At 43.3% G+C, this 25,171-nt stretch overlaps 2 protein-coding genes across 3 annotated transcripts in view; one reads left to right on the top strand and one right to left on the bottom strand.

Moving 5' to 3' along the window:
- slc15a1b (solute carrier family 15 member 1b) overlaps positions 1 to 6,900 on the top strand; it is an 11,536-nt gene extending 4,636 nt beyond the window's left edge. The window contains exons 10-21 of the mRNA XM_083938176.1: positions 471 to 515; positions 616 to 648; positions 743 to 831; positions 2,238 to 2,319; positions 2,629 to 2,745; positions 2,869 to 3,018; positions 3,406 to 3,452; positions 4,461 to 4,568; positions 4,656 to 4,770; positions 4,855 to 4,992; positions 5,109 to 5,216; positions 6,029 to 6,900. Coding sequence (XP_083794302.1) covers positions 471 to 515; positions 616 to 648; positions 743 to 831; positions 2,238 to 2,319; positions 2,629 to 2,745; positions 2,869 to 3,018; positions 3,406 to 3,452; positions 4,461 to 4,568; positions 4,656 to 4,770; positions 4,855 to 4,992; positions 5,109 to 5,216; positions 6,029 to 6,280 — 1,284 coding nt within the window. The 3' untranslated portion in view covers positions 6,281 to 6,900. The remainder of the gene's footprint in view (positions 1 to 470; positions 516 to 615; positions 649 to 742; positions 832 to 2,237; positions 2,320 to 2,628; positions 2,746 to 2,868; positions 3,019 to 3,405; positions 3,453 to 4,460; positions 4,569 to 4,655; positions 4,771 to 4,854; positions 4,993 to 5,108; positions 5,217 to 6,028) is intronic.
- Positions 6,901 to 10,505: 3,605 nt separating this feature from the next.
- stk24b (serine/threonine kinase 24b) lies at positions 10,506 to 24,492 on the bottom strand (the record flags this gene model as incomplete). 2 transcript variants are annotated; one of them, XM_083938221.1, is made up of 11 exons in its annotated part: positions 23,668 to 24,492; positions 17,869 to 18,099; positions 17,415 to 17,471; positions 16,145 to 16,253; positions 15,693 to 15,850; positions 13,642 to 13,827; positions 13,386 to 13,534; positions 13,041 to 13,164; positions 12,797 to 12,865; positions 11,352 to 11,488; positions 10,506 to 11,240 (listed from the first exon to the last, which is right to left on the bottom strand). In XM_083938221.1, exons 1-11 carry the CDS (start codon positions 23,707 to 23,709, stop codon positions 11,204 to 11,206), a joined length of 1,299 nt encoding a protein of 432 aa, XP_083794347.1. In that variant the 5' UTR covers positions 23,710 to 24,492. The 2 variants fall into 2 exon arrangements, with proteins under 2 accessions (XP_083794347.1, XP_083794348.1); XM_083938222.1 differs by lacking the exon at positions 10,506 to 11,240 and having other exon boundaries at positions 11,348 to 11,488.
- Between the last annotated feature and the right edge of the window lie 679 nt (positions 24,493 to 25,171).

Raw genomic sequence — 25,171 nt, 5'->3', positions numbered from 1 at the left:
TTAGTCTCGTTTGCATTAAGGACTCAGATTAAACAGTGCATCTTGCAGTTTGTCAAGGGCTTACTGTAGGATTACAGTTGCTGCTTGTGCGGTAAAGGATATACAGAACTGTGTCATCTGCATAAAGACGGAGCTTTACAATTTATTCTGATGGGTGTAAATTGATAAATATGTAAATTGTAAACAACACAGGGCCCAATACTGAACCTTGTGGAACTCCCTTTGACATTGGTAATAAATAGGTATTAATTGGCATTAAATAAATATGGTCAAATGCTTTTGTTAGGTGGACAAAGAAATTGGATATTGGCCAATAGGTATTAAAAAACCTGACGGATAACTCCACTAGAAATAGAGACATTAAAAAACTACAGAATGTTTAGCAATAAATGGGATGAGAGCGTTAAAACAAATGCATGTACTGACAAGATACAAAGAGAGACTAAAGAAGAGTTCTGTCTCCTCCACAGGGTTCCAGGTGGACCCTCCAGGCGACCACCATGGACGGCGACTTTGTAAGTGTTTTATTTGTAGCATTTTTGCTAAAGAAAAGACACTTTTTAAGAATAAAGAAATTAACTCCGTCTTTCTCCCTCCTCTTTTTCCCTTCAACAGGGACTTCTCATAATCCAGCCTGATCAGATGCAGGTAACACACTTTGCTGTGGTGTTTCTTGATGCCTTGACGTCACATGAACCTGAAGAATAGGCTTTAAAAGAATCATTCACCTTCTTCCCATCAGACAGTCAACCCCATCTTGATCCTGGCTTTGGTACCAATCGTGGACAGTGTGATCTACCCATTGATTGCTAAGTGCAAGTTAAACTTCAGGTGAGTTCATTTTTCTGTGTCGTTACTGTGTGATGGAAAATATTACATTAATTTAACCCTCTGGAGTCTAGGTTCATTTTGTGTTCACATTTTGCAGACCTTCTTTGCACTCATTTTCGTATTTGCTGAGCAAAGTTGTCTTTAGCCCTCACGCATGTAATCAAGTCTGACTTGTCATTCTGTAAATTAAGCAAAGTGTCAAGCTGCCAGCGAGAAAAATACCACGTGCCTATTAAAATTTGAAAATCTTGAGAATATAGATGTTAGAAAGTTTCACTTTTAAAACACAAAAGCAGCAGAACATGTTAGAAAATATAACTATAACAACTATAATGCAGCCTATTTATTTTTTTTGCCTTTTTATAGAAAGTTCCTGTAAATCTCTGAGATTATTTTAAAAATGTCTTTCAAAAATTTTTTTATAGTCTGCAGACATAAATGAGATAGTGTGTCCGCTTGTCTCTAAATGATTTATACACGATGTTACTATAAGCTTTATAGATTGTATAAGCAGTGTATAACACACATTAATGTAGTTGTAGGCAGATATAAAGACAAGTATTTATTAATATACAATAATAACTATTGTGATGCATCCGTAACAGTCAATGTATTATTTAATGCTATACAGTTACGCACATAATAAAAACCTTACAGTGTATTATAATACACCAACTTCCATCATGCAGGCTGTTCTCTTTCACTGTTCGTGTCCTTGAGGTCAAACCACAGTGTTTTTTCTAATTTTAACCAAGTCGCTTTGGTGCTTAAGCTTAACCGTCACGGTCACATACCAGTCACTGTCTCACAGCGCTAACAGAATGTCATATTCCGTAAGATATCATTCGAATTGTTGCATTTACTTTTTTAACAAACCATTCATTTAAATGTACAAAAAAATCAAATAGGATTTTAAAGCTGCTTATCTCCACACTGGCTTGGGAACGCCTCAGGATCCCCCAGTTAGAGCTGGTTAATGTGGCCCGGGAAAGGGAAGTTTGGGGTCCCCTGCTAAAACTGCTGCCCCCGCGACCTGACCATGGATAAGCGGTTGAAGATGAAGATGAAGAAGATACATTTTTCAAGACTCATGGAGAGAGGTTGATCTTCAAAATTCAGAAATAGTAAAAAAAAAAAAAAGAAAAGAAAACTCAATGAACACTTCCTAGATTTCTTCCGGAAATTCCATCAGTGCGTTGTGTTTTGTCGGTTGTCAGCTTTATTATAGTGTGTTTTAAACCAATTATTGATTGCTTATATACTGCTTTACTGCTGAATAGGGAGAAAAGATAAAGTGATGCCGTGTTGGCCTCCTGAATACATTGTTGATGTATAAGGCAATGGGATTGAATGAGGGGTAGAGAGACTCGAATGCGTATGAATGTATGTATGTTTGTGTTCTGCAGTCCGTTAAAGAGGATGACTGTGGGGATGTTCCTTGCTGCTCTTGCGTTCGTCGCTGCTGCCCTGGTCCAGTTACAGATTGATGTGAGTGCAACACACGTAAAAACATATACTGGGCAACTTCAACAAGCTTACCCTGCATTCCAATACCCATACCATGTAGTATGTCAAATGCAATGTGCCAAAAATACCAGGATATCACACTAGCCAGCTTGCTTTTCTGGCTATTCTGACGAGTCGCAACCTTATGAAGTTTGAAGTATTAGTATGTCCCGATTGTATGCATGCTGCATGTATGTAGCATGTAGTTAGTAATAAGAAAAAGTATGCGATTTGCAACTCAGTCATTATCTAATGAGGCACGGTTCACAACCAGTTCTATTTCTCTTCCAGCAAACCTTGCCTACGTTCCCATCGAGCACCGTAGGCCAAGCAAAGTTCATCAACATGATTAACAGCCCACTGCAGGTCACAGCTGGACCCAACGAGTTTACCTTGGAGCCTTTCAAGGTACACTGGCCAACATAAGACAGAGTATCTATCCAAAACGTATTAAACTAAGTAGGTGTGTTCGTGCAATACGCATGAAAGGTAGGAGGACATATTGATATTGTCTTATCTTTTCTTCTACAGTCCAATGGGGAGTACCTGACCTTTGATGAACCATTCCACCTGACTCTGAAGTATAATAACAATAATATAAGTTACATTAGTGGTTTAGTGGACGGCAATCGGAGTTCCATTGTAATCATTCAGGATGGGGTCAATCCCAGGCCTAAAGGGGTGAGCATACCTGCCAGATTAAAGTCCAACTGAAATGAAATATACGTTTTTGTCCGCTACTGTGTCTGAAATCGTGGGAATAACATTAATTCTACTTTATCATCCAGAAAATATCCACTAAATGATGGGGGATGTTTTTGCGTCACTTAAGTCCAGTTAGATGCTGGCGTGGAGCTCAGGATCACTGTAACAAAACACTGGCTTCCATGTTTTTTCACATGATAATCAGTCAATCAAGCACTTTTAAAGCACGGCAAAAAGGGACGAAATGTAAATGTAATTTCAGTTGGACTTTCATTATGTTTCTACCGTATGTTTCCTTTATCAATATGATACTTAAAGTACAAAAATGTGGACGCGCTAAAGTATTTTTTTTTCTATCTCCAGTTCCCGGACATCAAGTCCAAGCCTGAACAGGGCGCTAATGCTATCAGGCAAGTTTCAAATGCTATAAAATTCATAGGAGTTTTTTTTAATACGGTAAACTTTGGTTGTAACCAAAAGTGTTCCTGTGTACCTGTGTCAGCCCTACATACAGTTAAGAAGAAGAAGAAGAATTCCTTTATTAGTCCCGCAACGGGGAAATTCGATTTTTTCACTCTATAATTCTTATTCATGTTAAACACACACACACACAGCCCTGAAATACACACACATGCACAGACAGGACCTATACATGCAATTAATGGAGAGATGTTAGAGCGAGGGGGCTGCCAGTGGCCGACGCCCCGAGCAGTTGGGGGTTCGGTGCCTTGCTCAACAGCACCTCGGTAGTGCCCAGGAGATGAACTGGCATCCCTCCAGCCACCAGTCCATGCTCCATGTATGGTCCACACAGGGACTCGAGCCTCCGGTTCCCAGCCCAGTCACCTATGGACTGAGCTACTGCCGCCCCAGTGGTGACCTTATATTAGAATAAAGCGCTCACAATTACTTTATGCCAGATAAAGGTAGACAATAACGATGGATCTGTGTGACATCATCTTATAATCGTAGGATTAGTGCTTCCTGACCCGGGTATGCCATAAATCAAATCGGTATCTACTTTGTCACACATTATGGCCTCAACCACAGATTTATTTTCCCTTCTTTGTTTCATTTAATAGACGTTTAAAGTAGCCAGAATTGAACATGTAAGGGTCAAGTTAAGATATAATTCAACCTATTTTTAGTGTAGTAATGTTCATTTCTCTCATATGTTTAAGTTTATTTTGGAATTATCAGGACCCCCTGACCTCCAGGTTGGAAACCACTGCTTTAGATGGGCGTTTAGGGTACACAGAGCCCTCGGTCATGACAACCGAGTCCCTTATGTGGATATTTGGCATTTCTTGACGATTAGAAATTCAACTTTTGTTTATAAGAGGTGCTTCAAATGTTACATACTCTAGTTTCATTTCCAGACTGCCTCACTTATTGTATCCTGAATTCTCCTTCCCCAGATTTTTTAATGGTTTTGGATCAGTTTTGAACGTAACATCGGGTGACCTGGCTTTTCGGGACATCTTCACCGACAACATGTCAAACTATGTTGATATACCCCAGGGACTGTAAGACTGATTTCCTTACCCAAGTCACGTAAAGTTACACCAGAGAAAAGTCTTTGCTCTCACTGATGTTTTTTCTTGTTCTGTCAGCGCACAGTTCCTGATCGAGAATAATGCTGGGGACACGTGCACCTACAGTCACGAGCTGGGCTTCGGCAGCTCGTTCACCTTCATCATCCCGCCAACTTTCGCATTTGGACCAAACGTAAGCGATGAGTACATTTTGAGTCACAATTCCAGCTTGAATGTAACTTTTCACTACATCTTGGTACTTGGCTTTGTCCTGTAGTGCGCACAGACCATCCAACCGGAGATGGACATAAAGCCTAACACCATCCACATGGCCTGGCAGATTCCTCAGTATTTCCTCATCACTGCGGGAGAGGTGGTCTTCTCCGTCACCGGCCTGGAGTTCGCCTACTCACAGGTAGAGGGGCGCTTTCCTCACATATCTGTCAACGACCGAAAACACAAACAATCAAAGTGGCACTAGAGTATGTCTTGATGTGTATGGTTCTATTCGAATCTCCCTTTGCTCTCCAGGCACCCAGCAACATGAAGTCAGTGCTGCAGGCTGGTTGGCTGTTAACCGTTGCTGTTGGTAACATCATTGTGCTCATTGTTGCTGAGGTTGCAACGCTTCAAGATCAGGTAGGTGGATTTAATATAAATCATTCGTAGACAGTAAGACACAAGTTCATTTTATGTGATATGAATTCCTACGATTTATGTTTAAAACTGGCCGTAGTTGCTTATTATAGAACCCTAAAGGTGGATTCATACCTCCGGATCCGGATGAAATTTGCACGTCCGTTCCGAACGTTGTCTCCGGTGTCTCCGTCCGGTTTCAGCGTTGTTATGGATGTTACGCAACACATCCTCTAGGGGGGAGTGCCGTGTCGCAAATTACCAACATCGACAATCGCAAACATGGCCTCTGTAGATGAGCTGATTTTGCTGTTTGTCATCCGAAATCGGCAAAAAATGGCGCAAAGTGTACATGTAGCGTGGCATGTGAGACCACCCAATGAGAACCGACGCCTGCCTTGGTTTTGCCGATGAGAGAGCTGGATGACGAAAGGCACTAACAATACTTTGGGATGTCCGCCGCTACGTCGATTTTGGTGAGTGGCTGGACAGACTCTTTACTGCTGTCTTGATTTCCAGTGGTGTTGCTCCGTTCCGTCCTGATTACTCTGGATTCGTAAGCTCAGAGGCGACGGACCCTCTGACGGACAAAACGACGAAAGGGTTCTTATCCGTATATACCGCAGGGTGGGAATAGACCTTAATACGACAGGTTATGTTGGATAAATAAGTCCTGGCCTCATATTCTACTGGCAGACATGAGAGTATCAATCTACTCATCTAACTCTAAGTGTATTTTTGCCAAATCCCACTCTTTCAGTTTAGCTCCAAATTAATACTGAGTGTGTTTGTGTGTGTGTGTTTCTGTTCACTAGTGGGCCGAGTACATCCTCTTTGCCTCTCTGCTGGTGTTAGTGTGCTTCATCTTTGCCTTCATGGCTCATTTCTACACCTACATTGACCCGGCCAAGATAGAGGCCCAGTTTGCAGAGATGGACCCTGAAGAGAAGGAGAAGAGGAAAAGTATGGAGACGACAAGGAAGGACTCGCTCAAGCACCGCAAAGAGGACAGGAGGAGTTCTGACTCCAGCTCTGACGAGGAGGACGCCAAACAAACGAGCTTCTGAAGCGGCTGTTACCTTTGGCTTTACAAACGCTGCACAGTTCTGTGTTTCATGGCTGAGTCCAAGTGCACTGCTGGACATGTAGTGGTTTTGAATAAATGGAGGACTTGAGTGAAATGGAGCTGAAGTTGTCAGAACACAGAAATAGGACTTGTTTGGTTGAGCTCTTGGCAGACAGTGTTAGTGAGGGGTCTTGGCAGGGATAATTCAAACACCACTATCACCATTTCGGCTCAAAATCATCACAGAATATTCCTTTTTGTTGTTTACTCATTTGATTAAAATCCTTGGATCTTCATTGGTTGGTAATTTGTGCTTTCGCTGTTGTAAATTAGTTTTTACAATGATTTATTTTGCACTGTGTAGCAACATTGTTATGTAATTTTTGTTTCATAGGCTTTTATAATGTCCTGGAGCACACACACACAAAGAAACCATTCCAACGTTGTATTTATTTCCAAGCACAGTGTTTTATGTATTGTGATATATTGTCACTGTTTTATATACAGGTATATATACAGTATATATATATATATATATATATGATGTTCTTGTGCTCCAGGGTCAAATTCAAAGAGAAAATGTTTAATCATATTCCATATTCAAACTCAGATTTCAATTTGGCCCGGAGGGATACCGCCCTGTGGTAACGGCTGCTCACCGAGGTCTTCAATAAAGGTTGCTGTATCTTAAAACTCATGCTATGGCGTTCTTTTAAGTACGTTTCTTTGCTGAATCTTTTTCAAAATCTGGGAATAGTTCTGTATCTTTTTCACACATGAGGACTGTGACGGGGCTACACGGTGGTGTAGTGGTTAGCACTGTTGCCTCACAGCAAGAAGGTTCTAGGTTCGCAATCCCGCCTGGGCCTTTCTGTGTGGAGTTTGCATGTTCTCCCCGTGTCTGTGTGGGTTTTCTCCGGGTACTCGGATTTGCTCCCACAGTCCAAAGACGTGCATGTGTTAGGTTAATTGATGACTCTAAAATTGCCCGTAGGTGTGAATGGTTGTCTGTCTCCGTTCGTCTCTATGTGCCCTGTGATAGACTGGCGTCCTGTCCAGGGTGGACCACGCCTCACGCCCGATGTCAGCTGGGATCGGCTCCAGCCCCCCGCGACCCCGACCCCGGGATAAGCGGCTGAAGATGAATGAATGACTGAAAGGACTGTGACGGCAGAAGAACAGCAAGTGTTTCGTCTGTATGGAGGCGTAGAACAGACGAGCTTGTAATTATTTGTCATCTTGAGATCACAAGTCAGTCATTTTGTTATCTCGCGCTGACGAAGCTCATTTTCTCGTGCTGACGGTTGAATTTATGTCGATTCTTGAGAAAATGAAAGGCAGATTTCTTGAGACACTTTATAACTGGACTTTTGTTTTCTCCAAGTCACAGGATAAATAATGATTGTGGTCAAGAGAGCCGTCATCAAGCATACATGTTTGGACTTGGATGCTAGTCTATTCGTGTTGTTAGCTGTTATCAAGAGAAAACTAACTTCGTTATCTTGAGGAAACAGAAAAAAGTGACCCTTCGCAAAGCCCCTCCCTAGAAGAAGAAAAATTCCTTTATTAGGCCCGCAATAAAAAAAAAAAACTCAATTTTTTTCACTCTATTATTGTTATTCATGTTACACACACATACAGGAGACAGGAGAGATGTTAGAGCGAGGGGGCTGCCAGTGACCAGCGCCCGAGCAGTTGGGGGTTCGGTGCCTGGCTCAACAGCACCTCGGAAGTGCCCAGGAGATGAACTGGCCCCTCTCCAGCCACCAGTCCACGCTCCATTCATGGTCCACGCAGGGACTCGAACTGGCGACACACCGGTTCGCAGCAAAGTCACTGAGCTACTGCCGCCCCAAAATCCCCCGCCCAACGTGGGGCTCAAATCCACGACCCTGAGATTAAGATAAGAGTCTCATGCTCTACCGACTGAGCTAGCCAGGCTAGACCACTGTCCAATCCTGTTAGCAACCGTAACTAGGCACGGGAGGCCCTTCGAGCTCTCCAGCAAGGGACTGGTGTGCATATGAATGATATTTTAAAGACTGCTTGAAAGCAGCGGGGATAAGGAGTGAGGCTGATTCTGTCAAATGTGCATTAGCATGTCGGATGTGTTTCCATTCAACGCCGACACACCACCCTCGTCTTAGAACGCTATCAGCCTGTTTGGTCGCCTGCAAACAACGCTCCCATACAACCAAACTGCATTCTCAATTACATTTTGAGGAAAACAATTATTTTTGGAACCCGATTGCGGGTTTCATTTGCACTCCCCACGGTGTGACCGACTAGCTCACCAGCTTGTTGTGCTAACCCCGCGCATGTTGCTAACGACGTCCGGCTAGAAGTTGAGATGGGGTCATAACAAAACCTTAGCGTAAAATAAACTAATATATTGACTTACTCTGCTGTACAAGAGTATTGTTGTACGGTATTGTTGTGCTAACCCCGTGCATGTTGCTAGCGGCGTCCGGCTAGAAGCGTCAGATGGAGTCATAACTAAACCTTAGCGTAAAATAAACTAATATATTGAATTACTCTGCTGTACAAGAGTATTGTTGTACGGTATTTGTCCACGTAGAAGATGCCAGACTTCCCTATTGGTCATGCTGCCACGTGCTCGAGCCCGTCCCTGCCGGCGTGATTGCTCTGCAGTCGGCTCTTTTCACTTCAGTGTTAGCACGTCGGTGGAAAAATGTCATGTCACGTTTGCAAATTACTTCTACCGCATTTCACTGTGTATTGAAAATGTAATTGTCGCGACACCAGCTCTACACACGTCTAGAAAATGGGACATCCATGACACGAAGTTCTCAGTTAGCATTAGATCTTTATTTCTCATGTCACTTTGAAAGCTTACAAGGAGCTTACATTTAACTTGGGAATCCTCAAATGACACAAGCAAAGATTATATACAGTACTATAAACTGTCAGCTATGATAAAGGAGACCAAATGTACACATTTTGTAGTTATTTCCGTAGCATATGTTTTTTTCTGTAAGGTATATTATATTTATTTTGCCCAAGGCAGGTGACCATATCCATAAAGCATTCCATGTTTCCATACCATACTCTTTGCAGTTATAAAAATATCAGATATTTCTTAATTTCTTTCAATCCCTGTGTTGACAAGTGCGTCTTGATGCAACTCCTCAACATTATTGCTGCATTAGCACAGTAGTAAATTCTGGAACTCTTAAGTAAACATATATAGTAAAACATGGCTATTAGCAACTTTTTTCATTTCGGTTTTTTTGCCCTCTTACGGGTTTCTTTAAATACTCGACACACTTTCAAAGTGCAAAGAAAACAACAACAGACAGAAACGGATCTGAAAATGAAAAAAACCAACAACAAAAAAAAGGTGCAAATCATACTACAACCGTCTGGTGAGAGCACAAAGAGGACATGGCACTTCTAGCACGGCGTGGAAGTGAGGACAGAAATGTTTCGAGTAAGGAAATAAGGATGGCGTTTAGGCCTGCAGCTTGGCTCATCCTGATCTACGGTGTAGTTTGGCCATGAGCAAGTGTCATGATGCGATTGCCTACGATGGCCAGTTATTCCTTGCCTCCACTTTTTAAGTAATGCTAAGGATAAATCATAAGCTAAGGAAAAATAATACTTCACATGATATCAGCATTGGACCACCCGTAGTGGTTCCCCTTTGTAATTGTCCTCGGCTCCACTTAATACTGTTAATCTTATTTAAGAGCCGCTGCCGACACAGATCTACCTCCGTTCTTGTCCTAAACAATTTTAAAACTGACTTAAATTGTCTAAACTTAAGTAAAGGTAGGCGTTTTTTTCCTTTCTGACTACAAAAAGGAAACGCTTCTGCCTCTAAACAACGTAAGCTTAGTATCATAGTTAGTTGGATTCAGCAGGTGATTGAAATGGACTCTCGGTTACTTGGAACGAAAAACACTGATGAATACGGAACTGAATTCCACCCGCCAACGAGTGAAACAAACTCTAAATCTCTGATGAAATGCCAGAACATAGATGTGTGTATCTCAAAAAAGGCAAGGCATTTCCTGTTCTTTCTGTCGGAGGAACTTTAAATATCTACTTTTAAACATTATCAATATCTACAAAATGCGCATGACCATTTTGTACACAGTGATTCATTTCCCGCAATGACAACTTGTAATCATGTACAGCGTGGCGACGCCCCCCGCCCTCCCCACCCCCAACCCCACCCCGCCCACTTCCTCCCACTGCCTCGGAGGACAAAGTCCACTTAAAGCACTTTACCTGAGGTTTCTTTAAGAATGCTGCAATTTGCCTTAACAGGGAGTCTTACATACGCGAGAGCGCGCACACACACACACAAACAAACACGCTCACACATGTTGTGCATTTAAGCACGCGCACACACACACACGCAGCTTGCACGCTAAGATAATATCCCTGCAGGTTCATCAAGCATGCTTTCAGAGGTTCTGGGGATATGACGCCTGCATTAAGAGGGGGGGATTGAAGTCTTGCCGTGGAGTTGAGGGAGATTTTTTCGACTCCTCGTCGAGCAAAAATTCCATGTAGAGACTCCGTGGTGTGAGGCTGGAGAAGCTTGGCATATACAGAGGCCGGAGTCTGACTTGGCTGTTGCTGTTTTACTGCTGGGTCACTCTGACTTTGAGTCTTGTCCCATCATGGCCGATACCACGGGTTCTGCTGCCCCCTGAACTCTTCTCATAAGTGGCTAAAAGAAGCTTTCCAGAGTGTCTCTGGTATCCTCCGCTTTGGAGTTCAGTCATTTTTTTACAGGCTAAGGTTAGCCCCCCCTCTTCCACACGGGAGGTCAAACGCGGTCAGCTGGTATCGAAATTAACTTTGACCCGCGACATTTAACCTTCGGACCTGACTGTGGTGTTGGGGGGGCTGGGGGGCCTGGGAGAGCAGGGCTGGGGCAGAGAGCCAATTTTTAGGGGGAGGAGGAGGATGTCCTGCTTGTGGAGAAACTGCAAGAAAAAAAGAAAACCAGAACGGTAGGATGTTGTCATTTACTGCGGAAAAATAAAATCTGGACTACGCGGTGATGATTCGGTTCAGTGCACAAAGCCAAACGTTACCTCTGCAGCCTGTGGACCATGTGAGCCACCAGGGAATCGGAGATGCCGGGGTAGGCCTCCTCAGCCAGCAGGATGGCCTCCCTCAGTTCATCCAGGACCATGGGGTTCCCATTCACCTGCTCCTGTCTCGCCTTCAGCTGGGAGAGAGGAGAAAAGGTGCGGAGGCAGATATTCGGTGAGAGAGGAGACAGCTAGGATGGGAGAGAATGTAAACGCACCAGAGTTCGTTTGAACCAAAAACAAAAAAGGTTTGAAGTTAAAGCTCCCAGAAACATTTCACTGAATTCAACGTAGCCCTGCTCATTCTTTATTATCCTACACAGGGAAATGAATTTGGCATAGTGCTCCGGACACCACTCACGGAAATAATTTTCCTAATTTGTCTCTGCAGCCTGGTTTGCACCCGTTTGCGCATGTTGCCAATTGCATATATCTTAAAATATGAACTAAGACAGAGAAAGTGAGACACCTAATCACAGCTACTTTTCTCGTTGTCACGAAACAGCAAAAATAATGTTTCCTTTCTCCGATTCGCTGCTTTGTTCTCGATCATGGCACTTTCTCCCCTTATTTACTCCGTAGCTCGAAACTTCCATTTGGATCAGCTGACAGTTTGTAACTGACCTGACCAGGGGACGCTACCGGCTAAGTGGCTCTTGAAACACGTAACGTGCTGTGCGACTTGACAAGCCGAGTCACATCCATCAGTCGGTTTGAGTAAAGAGGAGACCGGCCCATTTCACATGGCTGCAACTTGTCTTTGCAACACATTTGGTGTGAACCAGGCCCCCACCACAGCGACTTCCTGGTTGAGCCAATAAGGAAGTGCCATAAATTGCAGTTCTCAGAGTGTCCACTAGGGGCAGGTTTCATAACAGAGCAGTTTCTCATTGACCCCTATGTTAAACAGGCCGTTTCACAGCATCATTAAACCTCTTCAAGACCTGGGACAAAAAAAACATTCTAGTCTGTATGTTTAGGTCATATCTTCATGACAACACTGAGGGGGTGAATTTCTTTTATACCACGCTAGTTTTTATTTTATTGGAGGTTAAAGTGTATGAATAATAAGGGGCGTGCCCTCTTGAGTGACAGCTAGCTGCTGACCCTTACTTCTCCTCAGAGGTATACGTCAGACCGATGGACGTATCTCCCTCCCCTCAGCGTCACATACATGCCCCTTTTTGGTAAGAGGAAATGATGAGGAGTCATTGGATCAAGTTGAGAGAACGGACCTCGACCGAGAGGTTAAGCCTATTTTTATACAGTCTATGGTGAGAACTGGTCTTCAGGAAGAATATCGATGCCAACTGTTCTGTGTGGTGGATGTGGAAGGACTGCACCTGACTTGTTGCGTGCAGTTGACAAGAGAACTGTGAATCTACTTAACGCAAAGTGAATTTCTGTCCTGACAGTTGGTTTGGTATCGAGATGGAGCTCCTTACCTCAGATAATGCAGGCGATATGACTGTGGCCAGGCTTTGTGAATAAGGCCTCTTTGGAATGTCTTTTGTCTGTGGTAAGAGAGAGAGAGGGAGATGTGAGAACGCGGGGAGGGGAAGGAATCAGCATGATGCATTTCCCTAAATAACTTCACACCGTCAGTTCTTGTGAAAAAAGTGCACGTTATCCAAAGTGCTGTCCTCCCACAGTGCAAAGAACATAATCTGATTGTTGAAGATGACTCACCTGGTCTGTCGCCCCCGACTGTCCCTCCCCGTTCTGCAGCTTTTTGGGGTCCTTCTCTCGGATGGTGAAGATCCAGTCATCGCTGCCAAAGTCGTTTCCGCCCGACGCCTGGCCGTCCTGCTCTCTGAGTGGACAGATATGAACGGAGGCTTTGAACACTTATCGAATGAGTGATGAGGCCACGCATGTTAAGTGCTTAAACCCCCTCATAACAGATGTGGGAGGACAGCAGCACAGACGGTGTTTCTCTCCTTCTTTGTATCAGATAAGTAATAGGATGGGGTAAAAGCCAAAAGATAAAAATGAAGACGTGTGTTACAAAGAAAAAAATGACTTCAGACTTACGAGTCAGACTCATCTGAACTGGACTCTGTGGTTCGAGACTGCTCTGCCTTCCACCTCTTGTACTTGTCCACCAGCTCTGTCAGGTAGGAGGTCTTCTTTGCATGGCGGACGATCAGCTTATGCTTCAACAGCTCTTTGGCAGTCGGCCTCTTTGGAAACGGAGAGAAGCAAGTGAGATGAGAACATAATGCAGGGGGAAAGACACATCATCTGTACAGACAACAAAACACTTTTAAAATATGAAAACGCTGCGTACAAAACTGGGCTCTTTGTTGAGACAGGCCTCGATAAACTCCTTGAGCGGTTTGCTGTAGTTGCCCTCCAGCGTGGGCGGGTTGTTCTTTGGGATGAGGAATAAAACCTTCATGGGGTGGAGCTCCGAGTGGGGCGGCTCGCCTTTCGCCAGCTCGATGGCTGTGATGCCAAGAGACCAGATATCAGCCTGAAATGCACAGGCAGACATGTTGAAATAGTTGCATACTTAATATTTATGCAAAAGCATACAATCTAACCAACGATCGGAGCTACGGTTAGGCTCTCTACAGTAATCCACTGCTTCTGCTTTTTTTTTTAAATGTCTTGTCACCGTATGACCTTCTTCAGCCTTATGGTACTTTTACATTTTCTATATTGCTTTTTAATTCTAGCGTTTCAAAAACTGAAACATAAGAGCAGCCAACAAAAACGGAAAAAGGGCCCATGGCCAATGTTTCCATTAGTGCCACATGTCCTGGAAGATTTCAGTGTCCCGGACAAATGGGAGAAGTTCTGTTCAAATCTTATCCGTGTTTACTGAGCTTGAAAACGTTTGATAGGCAGGTTATACAGTATGAAGAATGACACCATTTAAATTATTCTTGCTTTTTTTTAAACTTTTTTTTGTGATCTTAAAATGCTCCTCATAAACATATGACACACTAAAGTGTATTAAGAAATCCACCAGGTGTTAAAACTCATCAATATTCAATTCTTTGCAGAGCTTCCTGCCTGTCATCCGGCTTTCCAGTGCCATGGGAAGTCCGAAGTTTCGGACCTCCAACTAGGCAAAGTGCACTGGAATGCCTGTCAAAGTGGAACTTCCTACTAGTGAATTCGGGTCGGGTTGATCTCCTTCGAAATTGATATTAGGAGGTTCCACTTTGACAGGCATTTCAGTGCACTTTGCCTAGTTGGAGGTCAAAAACTTCGGGCTTCCCGTGACACTGGAACGCAGCATTTCTCTCTCATCGCACATGTCGAGGGAGGAGGGAGCGTCAGAGGTCAGGCAGGGGGAAGAGGGTGGGACTTTGGAGGAAAGCGCTGTGGGTCAGAAAGGTAAGCATTGCTTTATGGCATGTAGATTTATAATATTTTGTAATGGAAAGACAGCTTACTTTGATTATATTATTTTCCCAAATAAGATAAGCCCCATCAATAACGTTTTTTTTTTTAAATGTCTGATTATTACTTGTGTTAGGTAGGTTGCCTACATCGCAATAATTGATGCACTGACCCCGGTTGACGGCCCACCTGTCAAGTAGGTGACGCTCCAGGTTTTCTATTTTACATACTTACATGTATATGAAAGCCGTGTCCCGAGGGGAGCTCCATGCGCTGCTCTGATGAATTTAACATATTCCAATAAAGGCTTTAAATCACAATTTATTGGGAGAAACCTAGCCATTTGTTGAGTTGGATTTTCCAACAAATGGACACTACAAACCCTAAAGTTAGTCGGCAACCAAAGGTGCCTTTCCATTAGGGTCAAATACCGGGATTGAGGTCTATCTCGGCATTTTAGACAGCGTGCCCTGAAACTTTTCAAGCGTCCACATTTTACCCTAATGGAAACGCACCTCAAGACCGGTGACGACAGCTCGCGGTTTGCACAACATGCTTAGCTTTCCAGGTGCAAAGCAGTCAGAGATAGTGACCATCAGAGCGGCAATGGAAAGATTTGTCACTATAAATAGAGCTCATTCCAGCCTTTAACCGCCCTTTGGGCTGGAATGTAAAAGCTAATTAGATTATGGCTTTTGGTGAAAAGTTTGGGACCCACTGTTGCAGACGACCAGGCTCATTTTGTGTCTGCATCTTCATTGTATAAATGGATGACCTAATTTGAAGTGCACTACTGCATTACACCATTAGCAGTATCACTTTATTTGCATAGCAAGAAAGAAAAAGGCAGGAGCAGCAGCCGAGTACTTCAATGCAGATGTACAGTATAAGAATACAGAGTTTCCTTCTTTCTATCAAGTGTTAACAACACTGTGGTGCTCTCCTTTAAAACAACCGTGCACTGTGACTCACTGTCTTTGACCTTACCTTGGAGTCATACGCCGACTGTTTGATGACCTCGGGGGCCATCCAGAAGGGCGTTCCGACGAAGGTGTTGCGCTTGATCTGAGTGTCCGTGAGCTGCCCCGCCACGCCGAAATCCGCCAGCTTCACCTCTCCTTGCTCGGACAGCAGCACGTTGGCAGCTGTGGACGGGGAGGACAGATGGAAGGCCGATGTGAGAAAGCAGTCTTCAGACACTTCTGTCAGCGCCATTTGTCCGCTTCACCAATTTATTTAATGAAGAGGGAATGACTGTCAGAACCCTTTTAGGGAAGCGCCGCGGCGTTCATCTCAATTCCCCAGAGAAATACAAACTATATAATGAATGAAACCATAAGTGGACGTCGATGCCATTATCTTGCTATGTGATATTTGGGTAATGATGCTATTTAGACACCTGCGTCCTCTAATAGCAGTGCTCTCAGTCAGCCAGGTACCTTTGATATCCCTGTGGATCTTCTTCTCAGAGTGCAGATACTCCAGGCCCTTGAGGATCTCTCTTAGGATTGTGGCGATCTGGGTCTCATCCAGGGCTCCAGGCTCCATCTTTAGAAGAAAAACAAAGAAAAGATTGTACTTGGGTTTTTTTGGTTCACACAGTTCTATGTAGTTTTTACGTGTTGGAGGGCTGCATAGCCACGCATTAGAACGAAACAAATAGAAGAGCATTGAAAAAATAGAGTTGGTCCACATAGCAGCTTCAATTGGATATAACAGATGCGCTCTGCTGCGTAACTATAGTTCAAAGAACATGTTAATGCTTCGGTGGCCCATTAACCTATTCAATTCAATTTTATTTATAGTTCCAAATCATAACAAAAGTTACCTCAAGACACTTTACAGAGTAGGTCTGGACCCCACTTTGACTCATTTAGGATTTACAGAGACCCAACAATTCCTCCATGAGCAACAAGTTGCAACATCTGTATATTTTAATCTTTAATTTAATTTTGTTTCTTTCTGGGGCTACACGGTGGTGTAGTGGTTAGCACTGTCGCCACAGCTAGAAGGTTCCAGGTTCGCATCCATACCTGGACCTTTCTGTGTGGAGTTTGCATGTTCTCCCCGTGTCTGTGTGGATTTTCTCCGGGTTCTCCGGTTTCCTCCCACAGACATGCACGTGTTAGGTGAATTGATGACTCTAAAATTGCCCGTAGGTGTGAATGGTTGTCTGTCTCTGTTCGTCTCTATGTGTGCCCTGCGATAGACTGGCGTCCTGTCCAGGGTCTACCCCGCCTCACGCCCAATGTCAGCTGGGATCGGCTCGAGCACCGCCCGTGACCCCGGGATAAGCGGTTGAAAATGAATGAATGAATCATTTTGTTTCCATTGAGTAGCCTACCAACTATGTCTGTGAAGTTGGTAGGCTATGAAAAAAAGTGTGCCTATTTGTTTTTGGTGCTTTGAGCACTCCAAACCAAATCCCAACAGAACTCGGTCACATCAACGAAAACAAAATCACACGATAATCCAGGGAAGAGGGAAAAAAACTTATTTTTGCGTGTTTGTTCTCGTACCTCTGCTAACGTCAAAGGAAATCATTATTTGAATATTTTAGGGAATAAAAGCTGATTGAGTTTCAGAAAAAACAAGCCGGCGCGCTCCATTGCACAGAAGTATTAAATGAAAGCGTAATTATTCAAACAGAATTATAATCTCAATTGATCACATACCTTAATATTAGAACTCAAAGCAGGAATCACTTACCAAATCTAATGCTGAGCCTCCACCTAAATACTCCATAATGATCCATAACTTTGTGTCCTGGAACAGTGGAGACAGAGGAAGAGAAGAGAGTGAGCTGCCCGTGGCGTGCAAAAAGGGGGCTCATTAAGCACTATGGTGCATTTGTGGAGACATATTATTCATAAAGCTCTATTATGAAGGTGGTTACTGGCTTATTGAAAGGTGTTTAGAGCCAGGTGCATTTCTTACGCAAGTCATGATGACACGTTTAAGGGCTTGGTGGGTGTATGAAGTCATCTGAGGCTAATCCTTTTTTAATTTAGGATTATTCGGGGGAAAAAAGTGGGTAGAGGAAGAGAAATCTTTTTATGTCTCATCCCATTTGCTCACTTGGATTTTACTTCAAGGGGAATACAGATGCAAAACTACTGAAGTAAGAACTCTAAATGCATATTAAATAGACAATAACCATCACCTTCAGGTATGAGCCGTAGTACTTGGTGACAAAGGGGCTGTCGCACTGGCTCAGCACCGTGATCTCCTGCTGAATGTCTTCGATCTCGTCCTCCGCCTCCTCCAGGTCTATGATCTTGATGGCGACTACTTTCTGGGTGCGATTGTCGATGCCTTTAAACACTTCGCCAAACGAACCCTTGCCAATGCGCTCCAGCTTGGTGAACAGCTCCTCCGGGTCAGCTTTGGCGTTCTGGCGGTGATGGGAGAGGGAACAAAGCGGGGTGGGCGGAAGGGGAAGGTGGATTTAAAAAAAAAAAAAAGAAAAGACAAAAGGATTGTTTGAAAAGAACTGAACGCTGGGGAGTACATAGGAAACACCAGCAGCGGGGCGCCATTCTTACAGGATACATTAATTCACTCGTTGCAACACCTTGTGTTTGTGTACACAGAAAGAAAGACACAGGAGAATGAAAGGGAAAGAGTGTCACAATAACATGCAGGATAAAAAACATTTAAGCAATACAAAATAAAACTTTTGGCATTTTTGCTTGAGAAATGATCAAAAAAATAGATTATCGATTATTTAAATAATAGGATTGGTGGAATTTTGACGCATTTAAGACCAACATTTCTGAGCTTTTAATGCATACCAGCCCTGGTGGGTGGTTTCTAGTTCTCTACTCATTAACAAACACCAGAAAAACATGGAGAGCAATTACATACACCTTTCCTAGAGTTTATTTTCCGGGACATTTTTAGTTATGATCTAGTTGCCATGACAAACTGGGATCGCAGAACGCACTGATATGCTCCTCTCTGTGGACGCCTGCTTTAAAAAGACACAGTCTGTGGCTAAAATGAATCATCTCTTACATGCTTTGAAAAAAAGAGCCAGCAAAAGTATTTAGCACCAACCTCACTAAAAAACTAAAAAGGAAAAATCAGGCTCTTTTGATGTGCACTGTTCGAAGTGGTGTATTTTGTTTAGAGTTTGTTTCAATACCAGTATCGGAAACGCTTAGCCTGGCAAACACGACCAAATCTCAAGAACATTGGTCTGGGAACCACCCATTAATTTTCTCGTATTTAAGGTGCTGTTTACGATTGTCCAGAGCCGTTTATTGGTCCCTACAAATGTCTATCAAATGCCTCTGGGTGTAGCTCATAGCCAATCGCATTAGCCTCATTGCCTTAGCCACTAACGGGGCTAGCTGGCATATGAGGTTTTAGCCTAAGCATGTTGGTAGCGGGGCACAGACATCCTTCTTGGTAAGAAAACAGTTTAGTTCCAAAAGTTGCTGTTTTTTTTAAAAGAAACTTGCGTTCTTAACAACTTAGAGCACTATCTAATGCTGCATTGAAAGGTAACTTTGCGTCTGCTGCCATGTTGGATCTGTAGATGTTAAAAGGCTACAAGCTTGGGTGTGTCCCATAGACGTCGTCATCGTCTTGCCGACCCTCCCCGTTCTGTGATTGGTTCCCTTGTTAAGGTGAAAATCTGATCCATGGAATCCAGGCTGCCGAGCAGGGTGAAATGAAATAGCGTGCAGGGCAGCATAGGTATACCCAGGCTAGGAAAAGCCTACAATGCTGCCTAAAATTGTGGATCTGGTATCGACAAGTGCCCAAGTCTATGCACTGATCCGATATAACGCAATTCAGCCAGGAAAAAAAATGTATTTGAATAGTTGCAGTCATAAAATGGCTGTTTCCCAAAAAAAATCAATTCTTTCCTCACTGCTTTAAAACAGTAGCCCACACAGCGGGTTACCTACAGTCTATCGAAATACTATTGTCCATGACTTAATGTCACCATTTGCACGTTGATAAGACCCTGGACATAACTCAGCCCTTTCAGATAACAATGTTATCCATCTTTAATAAAAAAAAAAAACACTGTGTATGAAATAGGAGATTGAAATATTTTCCACAACATTTTACTTTTTCTCAAAAAAAAAATGTGTTACTGGATTTGAGTTACAGAAAAGATATATGGGTCTGATAGGAAGATTTAATATGAAATGCATTCCTTTTGAATGGACGCCAGTGTGGAACCAGCCAGTTTCTGCTGAGATGCAATAATGAAATATCTATAACATCATATTACTGTTAACTCCTCTTGAGGTCATAAGGACAGAAGAGACAAACCATGCACTGTTGCATGACTTTAAACTGCGTTACAGTGGTCACACAAAAACAAGCTTGAGTGGACCTGAAGTGCTTATTAGTCAGGGAAACAGCTGAGAGTGTGTTCAGTGACTCAGATGACAATCTGCGGTTCCAACTTTTCTGGGGGTAACGCGCTGTAGCATGTGTATCTGGGTGTTGTGACTGGAAAAATAATACTTGAATGCCGCAGGAAGTGAACTAAAATGACTTAACTCTCCAGAGGCCTTTGTGTGGGAAACACAAGAGCATGCGCCGACAAAAACAACTTCCTTTTATACCCTTTTATAAGCAGAGAAAGGGTCAATGTGCTCGTTTTAAGATGGCTTGTTTATTAAAAACAGCTGCTTTAGACAACAAGGGATCCTTATGTCACCAATGAAGGCCCCTTTCAGTGCCATGAGGGGGGTTTATTCAAGAAACTAAACTGTGATGTCGCAAATGGAAAGTGTGGGACAGAGTTAATAAAGATCTGATGAGTCATATTTCATTAAAACAATAACATGCTTTGTTTGGAAAAGTGGGCTTAAGCTGTAATAAGGGCTTAAAGTCAAATACTGACTTCTTCTGCCATTGCATGACAATTTAACTGACAAGCTGAAACTGTGACTGCACTGGCACTAATTTAAGAACAGTCGTCAACTATCTTCCACTGTCTGGCCGCGAAAACTTCTTTACAACTCTGATGCATCCTACCACAGAGTCTGAGTGTGCGTGCATTTACTTCCAAAGCAAAATTCTGCTAACAAGCCTGCACGGGGACTACAATCTGATGCATGAGGCAGTTTACATTAGGAACAGTTATCTCCTCCTTGCTATCTGCCCAACACAATTATCCCCTATCGGCAAAAAAAATCTAAAGATAGCAGCAGAAGCAAGAACAAGGCTCATGTGTGCATAATAGGGTCTTTGTACAGGGCACCAAGGGAGCTGTGTCACTTTCAAATCATAGCTGAAATTTCAGAATTTCGAGTGCCTATCCTTCGGTTGCAAACGTGGCAGAAGCAATAACAATAACTTAACAACGGAGACGTAGCAACCCGTGTTTAAGTTGCTGCATATTTGATGTCTTTAGGTCAATTGTGACATTGTTACACCTTTCGTCAATTCCTTGTGCTTTTCTCCAATCGTTAACGCACTAAAATGACATGCATAGCACAAATATTTAAACTAACACACACAGAGCAAAACCTCTTTAAAGTATCCAAAGCATTAAACACTTTCTGCTTTACACACATTTTGCAATTCAAAAATGGCACTTTTTAAATGCACTGCACACGGTTCTCTGCCTAATGGAGCCTTCACGTTCTATGGAAAATATGGTAAATACCAAAATCCGATGAATACCCCCTCACGTGGTAATCTCCACTGGGGAGCTGGTAGAATATTTTGATAGTTGTCTGGATCAGATAACATTTGACCTTTCAACATGGCGGAGCACATCCCAAGAGTCGTGAATGGTAAGCATGGCACGCTATTAAATGTTTTCTGCTGCTGTGTGCGGATCATTTTTGTAGCCTGTACAATGTCGTGGCTAAAGACAATTTCAATATCACGTGTTAGGACTTAGTGTCATTTTCCAAAATACCGTTGTGGTTTGGTTTACCTACCCAGAGCAGATGCTAGCTAGCAGGTCAGGATCTGTGGGTCTACCCTGTTTCATTTCACTACGACAACAAAAGCACTTGAACACAACACGCCGCTAATCTCCAGTTCACAAATGAAAAGGACCATCTTTTTCACAGCATGTGAAGGCAGCATAAGACACAACAATCTGACAAAAAGTCATGTTTGCCATTTAAAAACACTGCCATTCAAAATGTAAATATATCTGCTGTGCATATGTCGCACTGACTTTGTTTGATGAAAAAACAGCGTGCATGTGAATAATCTGATGAATTCTCTACCATTGGAACGATTTTAGTATCATGGCAAAGCACACTAAAGACTTTTCATTATGCCCAACATTGTGTAGTTGGTAAGACAAAAATCTGGTAATATGAATAAAGTGTGTGCCATTAGGTGCAAAGGTTTGATTTTGATAATGCTACATGTAGCCAAAATTAAGAACATATTGTTTAATAAAAGAGTGTTACAGTTTCTAACCATATGTAAATTATAACTGAAGGCCAAAGATCGCTGCGTGCACAGTTACGCTGACAGGCTCTGTTTCATGTATGACCTGGGTGAGAATCATTTATGTTTTATTGCCACGTTTATGATGATCTGAGGAATGTTTTTTTTTACTAAAATGTCTTCCATTGATGCTAATTTCTCTTTTGGTGAGATGAATATAAAATACTGGAGTTGTGCTTTAAAAGGGGAACCTTTTTTGTAGCAAAGCCTGGGAAAGAAAGAGGAATATTTTGTTCACAGATCGAGCTGTATAATCAGTGGTGGATTAAGGTTGTCATGGGCCCCTAGGCTACTGCTTGTTTGGGCACCCCACATTACTAATCATGCTTTATCAGAAAGAAAAAGCTAGAACAGAAGAGTCTGCAACCTTGAAAAATCCTGTCAGTTTAGGAATTTTGGCGGTTCCTCCAGTCATTTTGCTTTTCTTTTTTCGTGCTGCGCTATCACATTTCCTTTCTGACATTTTGCTGCTATACAAAACTGACCTCATGAACCCGGCCAGTGGCGTGCACAGACTTTTTGAAGGGCATGGGTGAAAAGGAAAAAAAGGGCACATAGGGCGCGTCATCGCCACTGAAGAGGGCACTTTAGCACATGTCTTGGCTCCGAGAGGGCACTTTAGCACAGGTTTTGACTCCTAGAGGGCACTTTAGCACAGGTTTTGACTCCTAGAGGGCACTTTAGCCCAGGTTTTGACTCCTAGAGGGCACTTTAGCCCAGGTTTTGACTCCTAGAGAACACTTTAGCCCAGGTTTTGACTCCTAGAGGGCACTTTAGCACTGGTTTTGACTCCTAAAGAGCACTTTAACACAGGTTTTGGTACTAGAGGGCACTTTAGGACAGGTTTTTCAACATCTGAAAAATTCCCCCCCTCCCTATGCATGCCATTCATGGCTACATGATGGCAGCTGATTGGGTAAATGTGTCAGATATCTTTCCATTCTGCGACTTAATCTTTAAATATCATTCTTAGGGCCCCAATGAGGCATTTTTCCCCCCAGTGTAGTAAATAAAAAAAAACTATTATGGCCAATCCAGGGCCCCTCGGCTGCAGCCTATGCCAGTCTGTGCATTAATGTGTATAATAATCTGTATTTTGAATGTAATGTATTATGTGAGGGTGTCTTATAAACCCATGAGCGTTGGGCACTTTGTGTGCAGGACACAAAAACTAAATAAAAATGAAATGACATGCAGTGCATCATTTTGCAGGATGTGTGAGGTATTTTGCAGTTTTGGGTGTGCGGTCTCGTGAATTGTGTTTAGTATTTTGATAAAACCAGCCCAGTTGGCAAAAAAAGTAGAGTGCATCATGATCTTTGAGAGAGTTCGATTTTACGAGGGGTACCTGAAACACCCAAAGTCACAGACACTGCATAGGTGTGCGGTGCACAAAGTCACAGACACTGCATAGGTGTGCGGTGCACAAACCCACAGCGGGGAGTCAAACAGTGTACATTTTGTTCTGGCAGTGACCTCAACTACTTACTGCAAATTCAAAAGACATTTGGCTTACCTGCATTCCCGGCAGGTTACCCTGAACAGGAGAATGCGCCATGGTGATGCTGACTGCCTCCGCGCCTCGTCCCAACAACACAGGGCTGAGGTCTCCTCGGGCTTGCCTTGTGTTTACAATCCTGACTGTGGTACCGTTAACGTTAGCACTCCTCCAGGACACCCGGTTAACGGCACTCAGACCGACTGAGAACCGTCACAGGTAACGTTACTTTTAGGCAGAGAGGGAAAAAAATGTCCCTCCACACACGCTGGCGCACCTTTCCTGTGTCGGAACAACCCCAAGTCATCCAAAAAAAACAGCTGAGCAAGCTAATAAGACGTTTGCTAATGCTAACATGCAAGAAATATCCGCAATGTTACTTCGCTAACCAGCTCGCTAACTAGTGCGTTAAATCACTCGGGGAAGTTATGCCGCTTCAATAGACATAAATGATAATACACAAAGAAGTAGCACCAATTATTAATTTGTAAAAGACCCAACTGTCACTTTGTTCAAACGTATTCTCTCGCTAACGGTGTTGTCAGCTAGCTAACATGGTTAGCTCGCTTGCTAGCTAGCCAACGCAGACAGCCTGACAAACGTTCCGTCCGCGGGCTGGCTCGGAGCACGGTTTGTCTGCATACCGCAAATGTCACCCACAGGTCCGAGTCCGGAATAAACCGACCGCCCAGCTTTTTAAAAAAGCTTTGCACTGGCTTGTCTCCAGCTGCTCTACAGGTCTGGCATCTGCGGCAAGGATAGCTCGCCAGTGTTTTTGTTGCCTCCCTCACTTTCGTCCCGTACTCTCGGCCATCTTGTCGGTGCTGTGTGACGCCTGCCTGGGCGGACCCGGATCCGGATCAACAACAACATCCTGACTTCTGTCTCACCGGTATCGTTGCCAGGTGGACGGACCGAGGTGCCCCAATAGTTTTGGAGTCACTACTTATATTAAACCATAGCGTTACGACTGTGTTCCTCACAAATCCTCATCTGAGAAAAGCCCAGCTGCAAACTGGTGATTTGATCCGTGTAGCCATAAGTGAGGAAAATTAATAAAACACCTTTACACAGCTAAAAAACGTTAGAATTAGAGATAGCATACTGTTTAAATCACTATTCTTTTACCGGTCGGGGAGACTGGGGTTGGTTGTCACAGTGCTTATGCTGCGTTCCAGTGCCGTCGGAACTTTCGGACCTCCGACTCGGAAAAGTGCACTGAAATGTTTGGTCGAAGTGGAACCTCCTTCCCACGCACTCTGGAAAGCTCAACCTACCCGGCCTCACCCAGATGAAGCCGGAGAACAATAGCACCACAGTGGAGACACAATTCTTGGGAGATCCTGCTGTTAAGTCATGACGTAACTCCCTTTCAAAATACGATTTCCGGGTCCAAGCCGGTCCAACGCAGCAGTGGCGTGTTTCCCGTTGTTTGAACAGATCGGAGTTTTTAAAAAACAACGTAATTGTGATCGTAATTGTTCACATGTTCGGCCGTCGTTGTCCTTTTTGTTTCGACGCT

The sequence above is a fragment of the Echiichthys vipera genome (assembly GCF_963691815.1).
Source record: "Echiichthys vipera genome assembly, chromosome: 23".
In the NCBI taxonomy this organism is placed as follows: domain Eukaryota; kingdom Metazoa; phylum Chordata; class Actinopteri; order Perciformes; family Trachinidae; genus Echiichthys; species Echiichthys vipera.
The sequence above is the reverse complement of the archived record's forward strand: the minus strand, read 5'-3'. Positions and strand labels throughout refer to the sequence as shown.